General features: G+C 41.8%; 2 protein-coding genes across 4 annotated transcripts in view; both read left to right on the plus strand.

Annotated features, from left to right (window-relative positions):
• Positions 1–15,934, plus strand: part of TBC1D2B (TBC1 domain family member 2B) — an 85,383-nt gene extending 69,449 nt beyond the window's left edge. The window contains exon 14 of the mRNA XM_074966090.1: positions 15,837–15,934. The gene's annotated coding sequence lies outside the window, so the exon portion shown is untranslated. The remainder of the gene's footprint in view (positions 1–15,836) is intronic.
• Positions 1–17,714, plus strand: part of DAPK2 (death associated protein kinase 2) — a 93,138-nt gene that overhangs the window by 7,062 nt on the left and 68,362 nt on the right. Inside the window, exons 1-2 of one of the 3 annotated variants that reach the window (XM_074966092.1) lie at positions 6,290–6,418; positions 15,837–15,934. In XM_074966092.1, coding sequence (XP_074822193.1) covers positions 15,858–15,934 — 77 coding nt within the window. In that variant the 5' untranslated portion in view covers positions 6,290–6,418; positions 15,837–15,857. Of the gene's footprint in view, positions 1–6,289; positions 6,419–6,657; positions 6,797–15,836; positions 15,935–17,714 lie in introns of those variants that run through there. The other 2 variants (XM_074966093.1, XM_074966094.1) reach the window with 2 other exon arrangements.

Below are 17,714 nucleotides of genomic sequence, written 5' to 3' on the forward strand. Positions count from 1 at the left end.
CTCACGAAAGCTTATGCTCAAATAAATTTGTTAGTCTCTAAGGTGCCACAAGTACTCCTTTTCTTTTTGCAAATACAGACCAACACGGCTGCTACTCTGAAACCTCTCATTTAAGTGTGTGCTAGTTAGGTGCGTAATCTGCTTAAGTGCTTTTGAAAATACTACTAGTTGCCTAAATAAGTTTGGAAAATCTGTCCCAAAGCCCCTTTTTCGAAAAATAATTAGTAGTCTAAGTCTCATTGACTTTTAATGAGATTTAAATTCTGAAACACCTATGCCACTTTTGAAAATTGGACTTGGGAGCCTAAAGTCACTCAGGCAGTTTTGAAAATGTTACCCGTTGCTAGGGCTGTCCCCTTCAACAGTGTTATGCAACCAGTTACAGTTGTATGGCTAGCATGATCGCTTTATTTCATAGTGATATAATAGCAAACATCACTGGCAGTTGATAGGATGTTAGCTTTGTCAGAGCACAGTAGGCTCTTAAAGTGTGGGAGCTCATTCAACTGGGAAATCTCTGCTAATCACAAGACACGGTAAAGGATAAAGAAGAGCATCTAAGACAGAACATGGCTGTAGGTGGCGTAAGGACCTTCTGTGCTGAAGATGGTAATCTGAAGGGATAAGGCGTAACCAGCGCTGGCATTCAGATGCTTCAGTAAAGTGCATGGAGGTGATGTCCTGACTCAGGACAAACATTTTCTGACATTTTTTTCTTTAGTTGAAAAGCCATTTTTAAAAATAAAAAAAAAATTAATATTTGTATTGCAGCAGCACCTATGAGCCCCTGTGTTGGGGTAGGATTGCATTGTGCTAGGCATTGTACAGACAAAATTTTTAAATGAAAATTTTTTTTGATTAGCTCTACAGCTTGGTTTAAAAGACTTGGAAAGAAGAGGAAGTAAAACAGCTGGGAAAAACCTTCAGCCAAAAGAACTTACAAGAAGAGTGGACACAGATGAGCATTAGTGTCATGAGAGCTAATGAATGCAGTGTCAGAATTTTGGGGGTGCTCTGTATTAGGAAAGTCTGGCAGATACAACCTGTATTCTGAAAACATCCTGGTTTAGTGTGACACCGAATTTTCATGTTGAAAAGTTGAGTCTTTTTAGATTTAATAGGCAGCCAGAGTTGTCATTATTGTTTAAGAACTGCAGTGCTTTAAGGAGACATGTAGGCCAGTAAGACAGTAAGTGAAATGAGCATGTATAATTTCGATTAGCCAGTTCAGTTAAAAAACAAAACTGCAGTTTGATGCTCATGTTTACATATGCAAATACTTTGCCTTGAAGCTCTTATCATGAACATGTCTAATAAAAGGGCAAAGCAAATATGCTCAAATACTAGTGAAAAATCATATGTGACAAATAATTGTACCCTTAATAGGAATTATTTTTATATGATTTTATCCATATGCCCTCTGTTATGTACTTTTGTCTAAAAATTGTAGGTAACCCAGTTAAAAAGCACTGTGGTGTCTTTGAACCTCTGGAGTGGCACAAACTAGCCATGGAAGAGTCGCTTCTAACTGGAGAAGAGCAGAAGTCCACTGGGGACCTCGTTATACCAATCTCATTTACCAGGATTTCACCCCTAGGGTGGGATTTTCTAATCTAAAGCATTTAGCACTGTTCTAACTCTGCTCCCACTTGACTTCAGTGCTTTAGAAAATCCCACCCCTTAGCCCACCCAACCTTATCAAACCAGGCTGTCAATAAAAAAATAAAAGACTAAAACAATTGTGTGATCATATTAATTATAGTGAAGTCTTCAGTACTGGAAGTCTTTATTTCACTCAGTACAAACAAAGGGCATACTGGACCTTGAATATTTTTCCCAGGGAAGCAGAAAGACTAAAGGTTAAAGAAAATCCAAAGGCAAGCTACCAAATTGGTATTTCGTCATCATGGGAAGGAGCTATTCTGAAAAATTATACCCATTGGTTGCAGCATGGCAGCTAGCATCTCCTGCTTTAAATGTTGCCCATTTCCCATTTTAAGACACTGTTTTCAGTTGCTTTTAATTTTGTCAGTCTCTAAACCATTTGGGCTAAAATTTTCCATGCTGGGTGTCTGCTTCAGGCTGATGTTTTTTAATCATTTCAGCCAAAAGCGTTCAGATTCAGCCATTTCTGAGAACAAACTAGGGGAAAATACATTGTTTTACCCATATTAAAAATTTCCGGTGACCTATTTTTAAAAAAACTCTAGCACGCCCCACCCCTGCTTTGGTGCGGTAGGGACTTCAAATTTGGCTGTGGAGAAAGAGGGCCTCTGTGTCCAAGATGTGCCTTTTGTTGTTTTAGTGAAAATCTGCCAAAATTTGGCCTAGTTCTAAGGCTCAATAGAGATTTGCTAGAGCTTTGCATCTTAATTCCCTAAGATTCTAGCCACATTGAGTATGCTCCAGACAAAGATGGGCTGAGCAGGACTTTCACTGCAGGGACCTGTGGAAAAGCTAGAATGTGGTTGTGTAATTAAAGGCCGTATCATCATGCATATGTACAAGGTGACGAAAATAAGATTGCAAAGGCAACCTTTGTTCTGGCATTTTGTAACTTTTGAGTCCTTGACTTTGCAACCTTAATAATGTTTTAACACGGCTTTTGTGCATATGTGTGTGTGTGTGTGTGTGTGTAACGTGTAACATCTGCAACATAATATTTTAAAACCCCTTCAAATACGAGAGGGAAATTACACTTGAAGCAATAGTTAAAGGCACTGTCAATATTCTGTAAGTGACACACAGATGGTGCTTTCTTGGTCAGTCCATATCAAGTTTGAACTCTCCTTTAGGAATGTAGGATATGTGCTTCCTTTTCTATCACTTCCTAAATGAGATGAGATAAGGGATGTGTGTGACAGAGCATGGCCAATGAAGAGAGAGCAAATGCTGACCTCCAAAGCTCAATGCTTTATGGGGCTGCTCAGTTCCAGAAATGTGCTGCCTCTTTTGAGATCCATTCAAATTGCAGAGTTCTCTTTCCTGTCTTACTGTCTTGCATGCACATGACGTCTCTCAGCAATTCGAACACTATCTCTGCAATTGGAGCATGATCTCTACAATTAAGTCTTTTTCACAGGATCCATAACTGCCATGAAACATTAGAGTAGAATAATGTGTCATACAGAGAGGCATCTCTGGACCTTAAAGCAGTTTGCTAATATCTATCTAAGGCAGTGGTCCCCAAACGTTTTACCTCATGCCTCCTTTTACCCCTGTCGGTGCTCCCCCAGCCAGGAGTGAGGCCATGGCTCTGGGAGAGGGGATGCAGACAGTGGTAAGGAGTCTGAGGCTGGGGCCACAATTGGGGGTGGGAGTGGACCCTCGGCCTGCAACTGTGGCTGGGCAGCCAGGACCCCAGGCTGAGCTCCCCGGGCAGCCCGGGTGCAGGGCTGGCAGCTGGGACCAGGAGCAGAGCTGCGTGGCGGTCCCTTCCTGCCCCATGTGGGGGCTGGTCTGGGCCCCAGATGGGCTCCCCTGAACATTACTCCATGCCCCCCTGGGGGGGGGTGCCCCACAGATTGAAGATCTCTGATCTAAGGGCTTTGAGAGCCTCTGATGGGTTTATATAAATGATAGAAGGGCAAGTTTTTCTATTGAGGTAAGATCTAGATTGTTTTTTACAAACCCACTGGACCATACTTTGCATAGGATCTATTTCCAGCAGGCTGTCAAAGATACATTTAATTGAGATCTAAGGCTATGGTTGCACAGTGTTCTTTTAAATTAAGATTAATACTATGTGCTGCACAGAAATGTACCTTTTGCAGTGGTCAGAACTGACTGAAATAGGAACAGAAGCTCTTACTGCAGCAGCCAAGGAAGGGGGGTGTATACAAGCCCCAGAGAAGAGGGGAGCTCTTCTTATTCTAACCCTTAATCTTTTATATTTATTGCTTTGGATTAAAGTGTAGAGGTTAGAGGTGGAAAAGATCTGTTTAGAGCCAGTTCACCCCTGCTTGCAATGTAGGCTATAGGTGCCAACTTGATCAGGCCTCAGAGTTACACTCCTCAATGTAATAGAGTGGGTAGGGAAAGCTCACCCAGGTTTGAAAAGCCATTGCAATTTTAAGTGTCAGTACAAGGCATGTTATTTTGTCACCCTCCCTTCCAGCCATGTCCAAACAAAAGGCAAAAGATTTCCATGAGTGTCTTTATTCCTCTGATAACTAACATGGCTTTTGTCATAAGGGTGTTTCAAGCTATCAGATGACAACCTCAGCACTGAGGCTGGAGAAAGAGTCTGTACACTTTCCTTGTTGAAGAAATCTGGATTCCTCCAGAGGCCTGTTAGAGCCTTTAGAATCCCTCCCCATTTCCTCCCCCTCCATCTTTCCCCATTCCAACCTCATTTGATGCAGCCACTTTCGTTTTGGATTTGGGGAACTGGGTGGAACTTACTCAAAGGCCATGAACACCACTCCTTAATCAGCTAGAAGGGGTCGCAGTTGAATTCTGCTGACTTGGAGGAAGGAGAGAGGCCGGGACCGGGAATGAAGCCAAGTCTTCTGAAGTGCAATGCAGAGCACTGCCTCGAGGCTGGCTCCAGTTCAATAATGTGACAGAGTGAAATGATTTTGAAATTCATTATATCTGATCCTAGGAATTCTTGAAGGGGAATAAGCCCAATGCTTGGAGAGACAGAAGCCAGCATGCCCCATGCAAGTTTCTCTCTAAAACTGGTATTTACCCAACTGGAAATGAAGGCAAACTGGCATTGATGTTCAGTTCCAGCTTGTTCATTACAAATGATGCATATGTATTATTAATGTTTTCTGGGATTAGATGTTAACCTACAATGCTTCTGGCTCTCATGGTTGCAGAGAAAAGCTTGAAAACATTAACCCTAAATGCTCAACAACCAAAAGGCAAATAAAAAGAACCTAAAATGTATTATTTTTCAAATCTTGTGATTTTTAAACCAATCTCGTGATTTTGTGGAGCTTCCTGGCTCATGATTTTTGAACACATGGAATCAGCAATACTGGGACACTTGTAAAATAGTCACACAAAAGGGCTCTTTTTAGAAAGGGTGTATGATGTCACTACTGCAGCTTCAGATTCACAAGTGATATGGGCATATTCCTCAAGGGAGACTATATGAGTGTTCTGAGTGAGTTTATCACAAAACACTGCATTTTGAGCAAAAGTACTGTTCTGATGGGGTCAATGGTCATTTGTCTCTGTTCTTCCCTACAAGCACGGTTCCCACACTGAGCACTCCTCCCAGTGGGTTGTTTGTTCCTAGCAAACAGGGAAAATGCTACTCTCTATACCAATACATCCTGAACAAACATTTTGTAGTTCTAAAGCAACCCATATGTTTTGATGGGTGAAATGACACATTGCAGATATGCTGAAAGACGTTCCAGGGACAGCAGATAATAATCTGAGAGGGCCTGGGCACGTTTGTCTGGATTGATGAATTTTCATAGCAATTCTACACATGCCTATTTACAACATTAAGCAGAAGTTGTATTAGCCTTATTCTCATTTGGTATTTGTTGAGCACCAACAAAGTGCTCTGTGCTGCACAAGGCACAAATCCAGAGAAAATCCTTGCCTGGGAGAGTGAGCTCTGTGTGGCTCCTCCAGAGCTTGTTTCTCTCACCAGCAGAAGTTGGTTCAATAAAAGATATTATCTTGTCTCTCTAATCTACAACACAGACATTCACCAACCTGGCTAATGGGGGTAGATGGGGAATAGTTTAATTTCTTCCTCTAATTGTCAGGAACTCACTCACAAAATAGGTTCTTTCAAAACTAATCATCTAGATGTTTAAAAACCCCTTAAATGACCAGAGCCTGGTGCCACCCTTTAACACCCCCTCTACCCCAGGCATAGATTGATCAGTGTGCATTTGGGTCACTTGCACAAGGCCCCCAGCTCAGGTGACTCCTGACCACCAGAAAAGCCTCCAAGACAAAGCCCGGAGTGGCGCTGCGACCCCGTGTGCCACATTCCAACACCACTGACATGGACCTGGCCTGGCCGCCCCCAGCGGATGGAGGGCTGGCCTCGGGCCTGGCACTTGGCCCCACCACTGCTACTGCAACCAGGCCCCAAAGAGAAGCTCCCAGGCCCCGGCAGAAAGGTGGGGTGCGGGCCTCATTTCCATAGTGCACAGGGCTCCAAACCTCTTGGCACTGCCCTTCCCCCAGCCGCCCAAATGGGCATCTCAGCTCAGTGAGGGGGCGCGGGGCCTGAGCGCTCCCAGGAGGGGGCTGGTGGGACGCGGCTGCTGCAGTCCGGCAGGGGGCGCCCTCAGCTCACCATCCCGCAGGGCTCGCCCGCAGCCGCGACCTGACACTGGCGGAGCGGCTCCTCCCCGTTGCCGGCAGTGGGAGTCGGCTGGAGCGGCGCGCAGGGGGAGCAGCCGGCAGCATCAGCGCCTGGACACTGCGGCTCCCCAGGGTGAGTAGCGCCCGCCCCGGACCCCGCCGCGAGCCGACCCCGCTCCCTGCCCCGCGCCCTCCGGCCGATGCCTAGTGCAGGCGGCTGGGCTGCCTGGCCCCCGCCGAAGCAGCGAGGGGTCGCCCCTGGGTCTCCTTGGCACAGCTCCCCGGGCGGGGGCTGTCCAGCCTGCGTCCCCAGGGCGCCCTGCTCCCCGGGCTGAGAGCGGCGTGGCGGGCTGCCCCTCCGGCCTGGGTCGGCACCTGCTGCTGGGCTTTCTCGCTGGGTGGCTCTTGAGGTGCAGCAGGGCTCAGCCCGCCAGTGCCCCCGCGAGCTCGCTGGCAGCGCCGGGCTCGGCTCCTGACCGTCTGCCCTGCCCTGGTCGCGGTGCCTTCCCAGGTACGGGGGGTGAGGCTAGACTCAGGGCAGGGGTGGGGGTGGTTTATCCATCTGGTGCCTTCTCCTGCTTGTGGCTTTTAGGGAGGAAAGGAAATAGGTGACCGGTGGGCTCTGCAGAGGTGCCAGGGGACACTGTTGGCTGTGCACGTGGTGCTCCCAGGAATGGGCAATAGCTGACAAAGCCGAGAAAGGAAAAGCATGGGACCTTACCAGGCTGGATTTTATCAAGCTCTTCCTAGAAGGTGGAAGATCATCATAACACCTGTCTCCTATCATCCTGTTAACTTCCCAAATTAAGAGGTTTCAGCTATACAGGATTAGGTTAAAGCATCAGCCTAATAATCTCTGCACAGGTGTCACACTTAGAATGCACCTACTATGCCAATATGCTGTAACTCCAGGATATGGCAATGGGTGAAAAATGGATCTGCAACATGGTAATCCAAAGGGCTGGCCAAAAAAAAAAATGTTTTGGTAGTCCATGCATTCTCAGAATGAGCATTATGCAGCTAGGTCCTACTAAAATCCTTCTTGTTCTGGCTTTTGCCTCACTTCACTTATGCCCCTTATAGTTTTCCTCTGTCTTCTTTAGCTTTTTCTCAAATTAGAGGTTTTTCGCTACTTAATTTTCCTTTAAGCAGCCATTATGGAAAAGCACTTCTGTACAGGTTCATGACATTCTTGCTACTAGATCCCATCTACACTGGACTTCAAACAGAGTTAAGGACCCAAACATAAATGTTGTTCCACCTAGATTTGTTTTTAGCATAGGCTGATGGGCTAGCCAGTGGGGGGTGGGATTAGAACTGTGTTTAAAAAGTGTGTTGTAGGCTAGGCTGGTTTAATACACTGGCTTTGTTTCTAACCCATTGGGTGGTGGTGACCTCATTGAGACCTATTCATAAACTCTACTTGTGTCCTCAGCCTTGTTTGTTTATGACTTGCAGGAATGTGGGGTGGATCCCTTCATTTTTTATTTCCATACAAACAGGGGTAGTAACTATTGGATTGTTGGTATCTGGGACAGTGAGTCAGAAACAGAATATCAGGATGCAGTACAGTGCACGCTTGACTGAACACCCTAGGCTGTCTCGCTTTAGGGGAAGATCAAGATCAAAGGAATGAGATTTCCCCATCTAGGGTTGTGATGGCTGCCATCCTGGTTTATACATCAGGGATTGAACTGGGGACCTTCACAGATGAAGAGCTAAAGCATGCTAGCTTGGGGTTATAACAGGTTCCTATCATTTACAGACTGGGCACAGAGGGAGACTTGTAACATACTCAGCAGCGGGTTCATGGGCACACAGGTAAAGAGCTTGTCTGAGATGCCCTGACAGTCCTCCAGAGGTGGGCCCAGGCTTCATTTGGCCTTCACTGGTCCATGTGGCCAAAGTTCATAGAGCGTGCAAGCCAAATCTTGTTTGACTTCAGGGTAGAAAAATTTAATAGTCAAAATCCTGTGATGTTTATCACTTGTGATAACAAAAGGCTTGAAGGTAGCCTACTCAGGAATAGAGAGGTGGGTTGCAATTCCATGCTTGTCCATTCCAAGACCCATTATGTATCAAGAGCTTTCCCCTGCTGTCTGTCTAGGCATTTATTTCCATGCTCATTGCTATGGCATCATCCAAACACCTTAGGATCAGTTACAATGGCAATCCAGGCAATTAGCTTGTCTCTGTTGACCCATAATTAGCTGCAGAGAGGACAGGATAGCCACTCGTTGCTGAAGTGGAAGGGGTTTGAACTGCAGTGTGTGGTCAGCCACCACAGAGCTAAATATCCCAGAGTAACTTGGGAGAATGGAAAGGGGGGTCTCTTGAGAACTAGTGGCAACAATAGGGGTGATTCTAAAACAAGACTTGGTTACATTGAGTTACTGGCACGTCTGGAATGTACCATTCAGAGATGTCTGGATAATAAGTAGTAGAAGTGGCTGAAAATTTCCTGACAAAGGTTTTTTTTATAGAAAAATAGGGGTTTGGTGAAAACTAGATTATTCATGGGAAAACATTTTTGACTTGCAAAAGTTAGAAAACTGGCAAAGTGGAGAAAAACTACTTTTTTACACCTTTTTACTCTTGTATTTAAATAGGTTTTCCCCATTTTCTCTCAGTTTGTTACAGTCTTCCAACCTTTTCCAGTGGAAAAAAGGAGGAAAAATAAATGGAGGTGGAGGAAGCACATAAACACCAAAAACTCAAATGTTACAATCCTATTTTTGGAGTTTAAAAAACCAGAAGTAGATGACATTTGAAATCTAAATGAAATTTTATGTTTATTTCAGTATGTCAGTTTGAAACAATATGTGTTCAGCCCCAAAATTTTGATGAAGATATTTTTCCTGTGAAAAATTCCATGCAGGAAAAATCTAGTTCTAATTGTTGTGGTTGTTTACCATATATAATGTAAAATGAGGCCACAGAAGTAGCTTCTCTGATTTCAGCACTAGGTTGAGAGAGAGACTTCATGTCATGTGTATTTGGGAAAGTGAAATTGTTTGGCAAATAAATGGAGAACATATCCAAGGGAAGAACCTGCACCCTCTGGGGCCAGGCCAAATGATCTAATAGAGTTTAGACATTTTCCAGATCTAATTTCTATCATCCCACTAGGATTGAATGGTTGGCATTTATTATGGATTTATCATGTGCAGGCCAGTCATTACTTATCACATCCCTAGAATAATTAAGTGACTACAGAAAGAAGCCTTGTCTACATGGGAAAGTTTCCCCAGTTACACAGGATAGTCCTGTGATATAACCCCCTCGTGTCACTTGTTCTGGTATGAGTGCATTGTTCAATTTAGTTTAAACCCCTTTCCAAGCAACATTAGATAAACTGGAAAATGAGTTGCATACTGGAGTATTAGTATCTGCCCACCGGGATAATACTCATATAACAATATCTGTTCAAATTCACACCTTATGTTATACAGAAAAAGCTATCCTGTGTGGACAAGGCCTGTTTTATGATATAATAGAACTCATGAATGTAAAATAAAAAAGGCAAGGGATACCTTTTAGTGGTTAGAGCCACTGACTTGCTGGCCATAGGCCAATCACTTAAATTCTCTCCCTTGGTTTTCTCATCTGTAAAATGAGAATAACACCATTCTGACTCACTGAGATATGGAGGCTTATTTGTTTGTAAAGTGTTTTGAATTCCTGAGTTAAAAAGTACTATAATACTCTGAACTAGTATTAAAGCTCCATTACCAATACTGATGCTGCTGAATAGAGATTATTCTGCAGATTAAAAACTATTTTTTAAAAGTGTTCCTGGTATTTATTTTAGTTAACGCCTTTTACCTAAATATCAGGACACACGGTGCTACTTGTTGCACAGAAAAGAAAATCTGAAAGAGAATGCATTTATGCACATACAGTGTCCAACAAAACCAGCGGAGAAAAATGAAGAAGGCTACATCCTCTGCTGAGGTCACTGCTGCACATTAGATGCAGCAGAGGTATCTGGATAACCTTTTTCTCACAATAAAATGCTTTCAAACATCAGTAATTGAATCTTAGTTTAAAAGTAGCCCTGATCCAAAGCCCACTGGGAGTCAATAGACTCCCATCAACTTTTAAATGGGCTTTGGATTAGAGCCAAAATGATTAAAATGATCATAGCCCAATGCATCACGAATGGTTTTTGTGTAGAAGTGCCTGAGATATATTGGAATAAAAATAGATTGGCAGAAAATACAATAGATTATTTCTGCTTTTCCAGGATATTGTGTATGCCTTGGTGTTTAAATCAACCAAATCTGAGTGCCCAACCCTGATTCAGCTGACTTGGTTTCACTAGTTGACCTAAGGAAAAATTGACCACCTGATTAAAAAAGTATTAAGGTTCTCATCCCTTCTTTGGTTTGATTGTGCTCCAAACCTCTGAATGCATCATAACAAAAATGGCATAATCTAGTTCTCTGAGTATGGGAGAAATCTTCCTAATTTTCTACAATTACCACAGAATGTCTGGAAATAGATCTGTTTATGAACAGTAACTGCCACTTGAGAATGGAATATTTCATTCCAAAAGCATTTTAACACCATGAAGGTCATTTTATGCTAGCTCCCCCCCCCCGCCCCCATGCCTCCATATTTGCTAATGACAGGCAATTTGGTTCCTAAGTGTGTGATTTATTTTGGGCTTTTACTACAGTTACAGCTGGGTGAGAGCCAGTGAGGCCTATCTGCAGAAGTAATGTGGAGTGGAGGGTTTTATAGAATAGGCTGTAGTGATAGAATGGGAAACACCAACATATCAAAGATTGTAAGGTTTGTAGGTTGGAGGTTGTAAACTCTTTCAGGCAGTTTATAAAATGGAGCTCTGGTCCTGACTGAGACATTTGGATGCTACTACAGTATATAATACCTGTGGGAAGGCTTGCTGGTTTGACCTTCTGGAAGAAAGATGTGCTTCAAAGATCAACAGAGAAGCTGGTTTCTTTAGTCACTTCAGAAATAGATGAGCAAATTATAAAGCTATAGAAACAAGGAAGATCTAAACAGCAAGTCTGGGTTTTCTTTTTGTATGTGGCTACCACTGTGATGTATTCAAATCAGGCAAAACTTCCACTTGATAACCTCAGGGGAGATGAGTAAATGGTCAGTTGACAGGACCTAGCTGTTTCCCCCCAGAGGTGTCTTGGGCAGGTTCTTCATTCTTAGAGCAGTATTTTCAACTTGTCCCTCCATGTCACAGTCCCGTGTCTCTTTCAGGGCAATGGTATTTTTTTTTAGCGTTGTTCGCAGTAATGTTGTTGTTAGGCTTACATCTTGGATTGTGATAAAGGGAGCAATCAACCTAAAGGAATTACATTCTTTTGACAAGTCTCAGCAGAGTTTAGTACTGTAATAGATAAGTATCTTCCCAGAAATGCCTTGCCATTAGTTGTGAACTGCTGCACACACTTAGAACTTTCTCCTGAAAAGTGATATGAACACGGTATAAGGGTTGGGTTTTCAAAAGTCCTCAAGTTGCCTTTACTCTGCTCCTATTAAAGTCAGGAGGGGCTGAGTTAGGTAAGCACTGAGCACTTCTGAAAATCCCACCTTAACATCTATGAATAAAATATTTTCTCGGAATGGAAATATGTACTGTTCTGCACTGCACGCCTTACAAGCTTTTTTTTAAGATACCCAACACAAGGTAGTAAACTTGTTTCTTTAAGCCCTAAGCAGAGCTAATCTTAGAACTTTTTTGAGGAGACGAAAGAATTGCCTGAGGGATACACTAGTTTGGGTGAAGCTGCTAGTGAGCTGTTTATTTTCAGCTGGAGGAGAGAGGTTTTTATGCCAGTAGTGGGATTAGATTTGGGGAGAAGAAAACAAAATAGTAAACAATGAACAAAATAACAGATTACTGAACCTTTCAGAATGCTCAACATATAGCAACAGTAATCAACAAGGGAGATTAAGATCTCTGAAGGTGAATGGAGATGGAAAGGGAGAATAAGAGATAGAAGCCCTTTTTGCTCATCTAGTCCACCCTTGTCAGCAGCACAGAATTGTTCCCTGCTGTATATTTTGCTAGTGCTTTATCCATTCTAGTTTTAAATGTCTTCAGTGTTGGGATTTCCATTGTTTCCCTTAGGTTCTACTACACTGTAAAATAGTGACCCATCATTATTTGGGAAAGGGTCAAAAGAGGATTTAGGGAACAAATGAGCTACATTTCAGCATCTCAAACTTGGGAATTGCAGAAAGGCAATTCTGTAGAGCATTTACTAAAATATGAATGGATAATGGACATTAGGCATGGGCATATAACAGGGCAATCATGATCAGTTAGACAGCTGGAGTGCTTATCGTATATTATTGAAACGGTAAGAAAAGGAAAATGAATGATCACAAAATTCATCTGGATCTCAAAATACTAAGAAAATGGTATTGTACAAAAGCATGCACAACAAAGATGTTAAATGTAGCATCTAGTAAGAGCTATTGGAATGTATTAAATAGTTATGGAAAAGGCTGGAATAGCAGAGGAGGGTACCAGATACTGGTTCTCTTCCTCCCTTTGCAAGGATCAGTTGAGTTGGACTTTTTAAAAAAGGGATTTGTAATCTTATTTGCATCCCTTCATTTACTGATAAGGTTTTATGAGTGTAAATGTTAGTCATAGTTCACTATTCAGGTTAAGGGTTGATGTGACATTGAGACAGGAATCTTTCCTCTTGAGACTAGGGGTCACTGAGAAGTAATTGTAGGCCCAACATATAAGCTTTGTTAAAACAGGCTTTCAAAAAGCAGTACGTGGCAGTGGGGGGAATGTTTCCTTGATTTTCTTTCTTAGTTTAAATGGAAACACTATCCTTGGAAAGGAATCCCCGTAACCCGCAGTGTTTGTTTCCTAAGTGTAAAAACCTGACAATTCCCTTCTTCTCCCCCCCCCTGCAAAAAAAGAGTGAGACTAAATTGGCTAGTCTATGCAGTGGAAAAAGCAAACTAACAGCATGAATTGTGATAAGGCAGTTCGATTTGTACAACTCTTTCAGTGCTATGATTTAAGATAGTGTTGGGAAAACAGGTAAATCTTTTAAAGGAACATGAGTTTCAATTTGGCAGAGTCCCTTTCAATGGTTTTTCAGTATTTCAAAGCTATTAACACAGTGTCTAAAGACATTACAAGTCTACTAATTTATCTAAATAGCCATGTCTTGTTGCAGCATTTAGATCGAACATAATTTTAAAGGATCAAAATAGGTTTTGATGTGCTTATGCTCCTAGTTCTCCAGTGTGCAAAAGTATTATAGAGTGAAAGACATTCTTTAAAAAGCTCATAAGAGTTGTACAGAGATACAGAAACTGGGAGTTCCTAATGTATTGCTTGCAAGCATTGGGGCTAATCCACATGGGCAAATGAGAATTGAATTGAGAGGTGTGGTAATCACAGCTGTGCCTGAAATACACAGGGGTATTTCTCAGGTGTGCACTAGAATTTCTGTTAGATAAGTTTGGGGTAGTTACATTTTTACTGTAACATTATAAATATTTGTAAGGGATGTACAAACATACTTAAAAATATTGAACTGCATAGTAGCTGTAGCATGGGTCCATGACATGAGTATAACCGTGGGGTCCTGTTTACACAGGAAAGACCAAACCATATTGTAAGCTGCTCAGCATGCTCCCATTTTAAAACTTATCAATCTTTACTGTGGGGATGTGCACTGATTCTCAACCCTTCCAGACTACTGTAACCCTTTCAGGAGGCTGATTTGTCTTGCATACCCTAAGTTTCCCCTCACTTAAAAACTACTTGCTTCCAAAATCAGACATAAAAATGCAAAAGTGTCACAGCACACTAGTACTGAAAAATTGCTTACTTTCTCTTTTACTGTATAATTATAAAATAAATTGCAAACCCCCCCCCAGGTTGACAAACATTAATATAGTATATAGAGCAGTATAAACAAGTCATTGTATGAAATTTTAGTTTGTACTGACTTCTAGTACTTTTCATGTAGCCTGTTTTAAAACTAGGCAAATATCTAGATGAGTTGGTGTATCCCTTGGAAGGCCTCTGCTTGCCCCCTGGGGTAAGTGAACCCTTGGTTAAGAATCACTGCCCTAAGGAACAGGGTCCATGATCTTGTACTTCCGCTCAGGAGGTAGCAGTCTCTGAACTAAGTGGACAGGAATGAAAAGCAACATTGTTCATAAAAGAGATCTAGTCGAGGGGTCAGCTTTTGGGGGGTTATTTTTTAAAAATGGAATCCATAGGGCATTCTGACCAGTTTCTAACAACTCCAGTGTCACACTTCGGATCTTGGACCAGATAGCAAGTGTGAAAAATTGGGACAGGATGTGTGTGTGAGGGGGGTAATAGGTGCCTATATAAGACAAAGCCCCGAATATCGGGACTGTTTCTATAAAATCAGGACATCTGATCCGCCTGTTTGGGCCTAAATTTTTTCCCCTACTGAGAGTCACTCACATTAGCATTATCCTTTTAATTTTATTATGAAAACTCCTTGGGATAAAACACCTGATACACAGGAATTTGAATGAATATGAACACTTAAAAAAAAAAAGGTTTTCAGATAGGCTTTTTAGTTCCTTCTCACACAGCAGCTGCCTCAAAAATGTTGTAATGTAAAATTAAAGCCTAGGAGCTCTGCGTTGGAGAATTCTGTTCTGTATAGGTTCTTACACTGTCCTCATGCCTGTAGCGTCTGATCTCCTTCCAATAGTGTCTTAAATTATGTGAATAAAATCTGTCACTTGTGGTTTGTTCTTTGTGTCATCCTCCGCCCCAAAAATTTGGGAGCCTAAAATGTAATTCCTGTCCACCAGAGCATCCCCCGAATGTGAACTCAATACCTCTAGCACAGAAAGTAAGGACTATTCCTCCTAGGCCACCCAGCCACTTACTTCTCTTGCTTACCACCCTGTCAAGGCCCTGTGATTTATATTACCATAACTTTCCTTTGGGCAAGACACCCTTCAAAATCCATCACTGCTCCTAAAATAGTCAGAGGCAGTCACTACATAGAAATGTGATACGCTCCTGATCCTGAAACCCCCAGTGTCGGGCCCTGCTTCTGCAGATCTCTCAGACGCTGTTACCCAGGAAGGGAGCAGGCCTGGGAAATGAACCTGATTGTATCTCATGGCTGTGCAGTGCAATAGGTACGCAAGTGCTGAGCTGCCCCTTGCTGCTTTTTCCCCTTGTTTGAAATGACTCATGTTTGAGAGGTGCCTGGAGACCAAATCCCTCTGTTGATCTGCACAGCAGTAGTGCAAGCTTGCCCATTCTGCATGGTGCTGTACACTACTGGAAGCCAATAGGAGTGGAGGGTACTCAGCACCACCCAGGATCAGGTCCTGGCAGCTGGACTCACACCACCACATTTATTTCACACAGTCCACAGAACAGCCATCAGCTGATGGTAACTTTGAACGTAATGAGCTGGAATAGAGTCACAATGAAGTGTGTTTTTAATGATTCTTTGTTTACTGTGGTTGAGCTTGTGCTACTCTTAAACTGCACAATTAATTTACCATCTTTGTATTTTATATTCCAGTCACATTATCTAGGTGCATCAATGAGGAGTCCAGGGATGGCTGTGTTCAAACAACAGAAGGTGGAAGACGTTTATGAAATTGGGGAAGAGCTAGGAAGGTAAGTGCATATAGATGGCACCAACACACTTCAGAGGGTGACAGATGCAGTGATATTTGCAATATCTTGTAAGAATGAATGAACTATTTAATTGGTGTTCTTCTTGATAACATAAGAACTGCCATACTGGATCAGATCAATTGTCCATCTAGCCCAGTATCCTGTCTCTGACAGTGGCTAATGTCAGATGCGTCAGAGGGAATGAACAGAACTGGGAATTTGAGTGATCCATCCCTTGTTTTCTAGTCCCTGTCTCTGGCAGTTAGAGGTTTAGGGACACTCAGAGAATGGGGTTGCATCCCTTATCATCTTGGCTAATAGCCATTGTTGGACTTATCCTCCATGAACTTACTCTTTTTCTTTTTGAACCCAGTTATACTTTTGGCCTTCACAACATCCATGGCAAGGAGTTCCACAGGTTGACTGTGTGTTGTGTGAAGAAGTACTTCCTTATGTTTGTTTTAAACCTGCTGCGTAATAATTTAATCAATTGACCCTTAGTTCTAGTGCTATGTGAAGGGATAAATAATACTTCCTTATTCACTTTCTCCACACCAGTCAAGATTTTATAGACCTCTATCATATCTTCCTGAGTGGTCTTTTTCCAAACTGAACAGTGCCAGATTTTTTAATCTCTCTTCATACGGAAGCTGTTCTGTATCTCTAATAATTTTTGTTGCCCTTCTCTGCACCTTTTCCAATTCTAATATATCTTTTTTGAGATGGGGTGACCACAACTGCATGCAATATTTCAGGTGTGTGCATACCATGGATTTATATAGTGGCATTATGATATTTTCTGTTTTATTATCTATCCCTTTCCTAATGGTTCCTAACATAGTTAGCTACACATTGAGCTGATGTTTTCAGAGAACTATCCATAGTGACTCTAAAATCTATTTCTTGAATGATAACAGCTAATTTAGACCCCATCATATTGTATGTATAGTTGGGATTATTTTTTACAATTTGTGGTACTCTTCACTTATCAACATGGAATTTTTTCTGCCATTTTCTTGCCCAGTCACCCAATTTAGTAAGATTCCTTTGTAACTCTTTGCAGTCAACTTGGGCCTTAACTGTCTTGAGTAATTTGTATTGTCTGCCAATGTTGCTACCTCTTTGTTCACCCACTTTTCTGGATCATTTATGAATAAATTGAACCAGGGTGGATTTGAGTTAAATCACTAGTCTGGAAGACTCGATTTAATCATGGATTTCTACATTAAAAGTGCATTCTTGTTGGTTGTTATAACCTTAATACATATTCTTCACAACTTGGAGATAGATGTAGGTTTCATTTTTAGAAGGTACACACTATACATTTTTAAGTGACTTATTTTGAAAACTTTTCAGATTAGTTTTACAGCTGTATCAGAAAATGAATGATTGTTTGGTTATTTCATTTACCAAAGGTAATTGAAGCAGATATTTATGAAGTCATTGGGAGGTGAACTATCTCCAATTCAACAAGTTAATCGTTAACATTGGGAGGATTTTCTTGCCATGCTGTATTAGGAGGAGAACATCACCAGACAGATATTTAAATTGTTTTATTTAACTAAAACAACAACATTATGTATTCTGGATTTTTTTCTTCAACAGCAAACATATAATATTTTAACAAAACAAGCATATGAATTTTTGAATTTAGTTAAACATTCAAGTTTTTTAAAATCAGGTTTGTTTTTGTTAAAATTGTTTTGAACTAAAATAGTTAAATGAAATATTTAAAAAAAATTAAATCGACTATGTGCGCCAGGTCAACATGAGAAACTTA

This window comes from Natator depressus, chromosome 10, assembly GCF_965152275.1.
Source record: "Natator depressus isolate rNatDep1 chromosome 10, rNatDep2.hap1, whole genome shotgun sequence".
Lineage (NCBI taxonomy): Eukaryota > Metazoa > Chordata > Testudines > Cheloniidae > Natator > Natator depressus.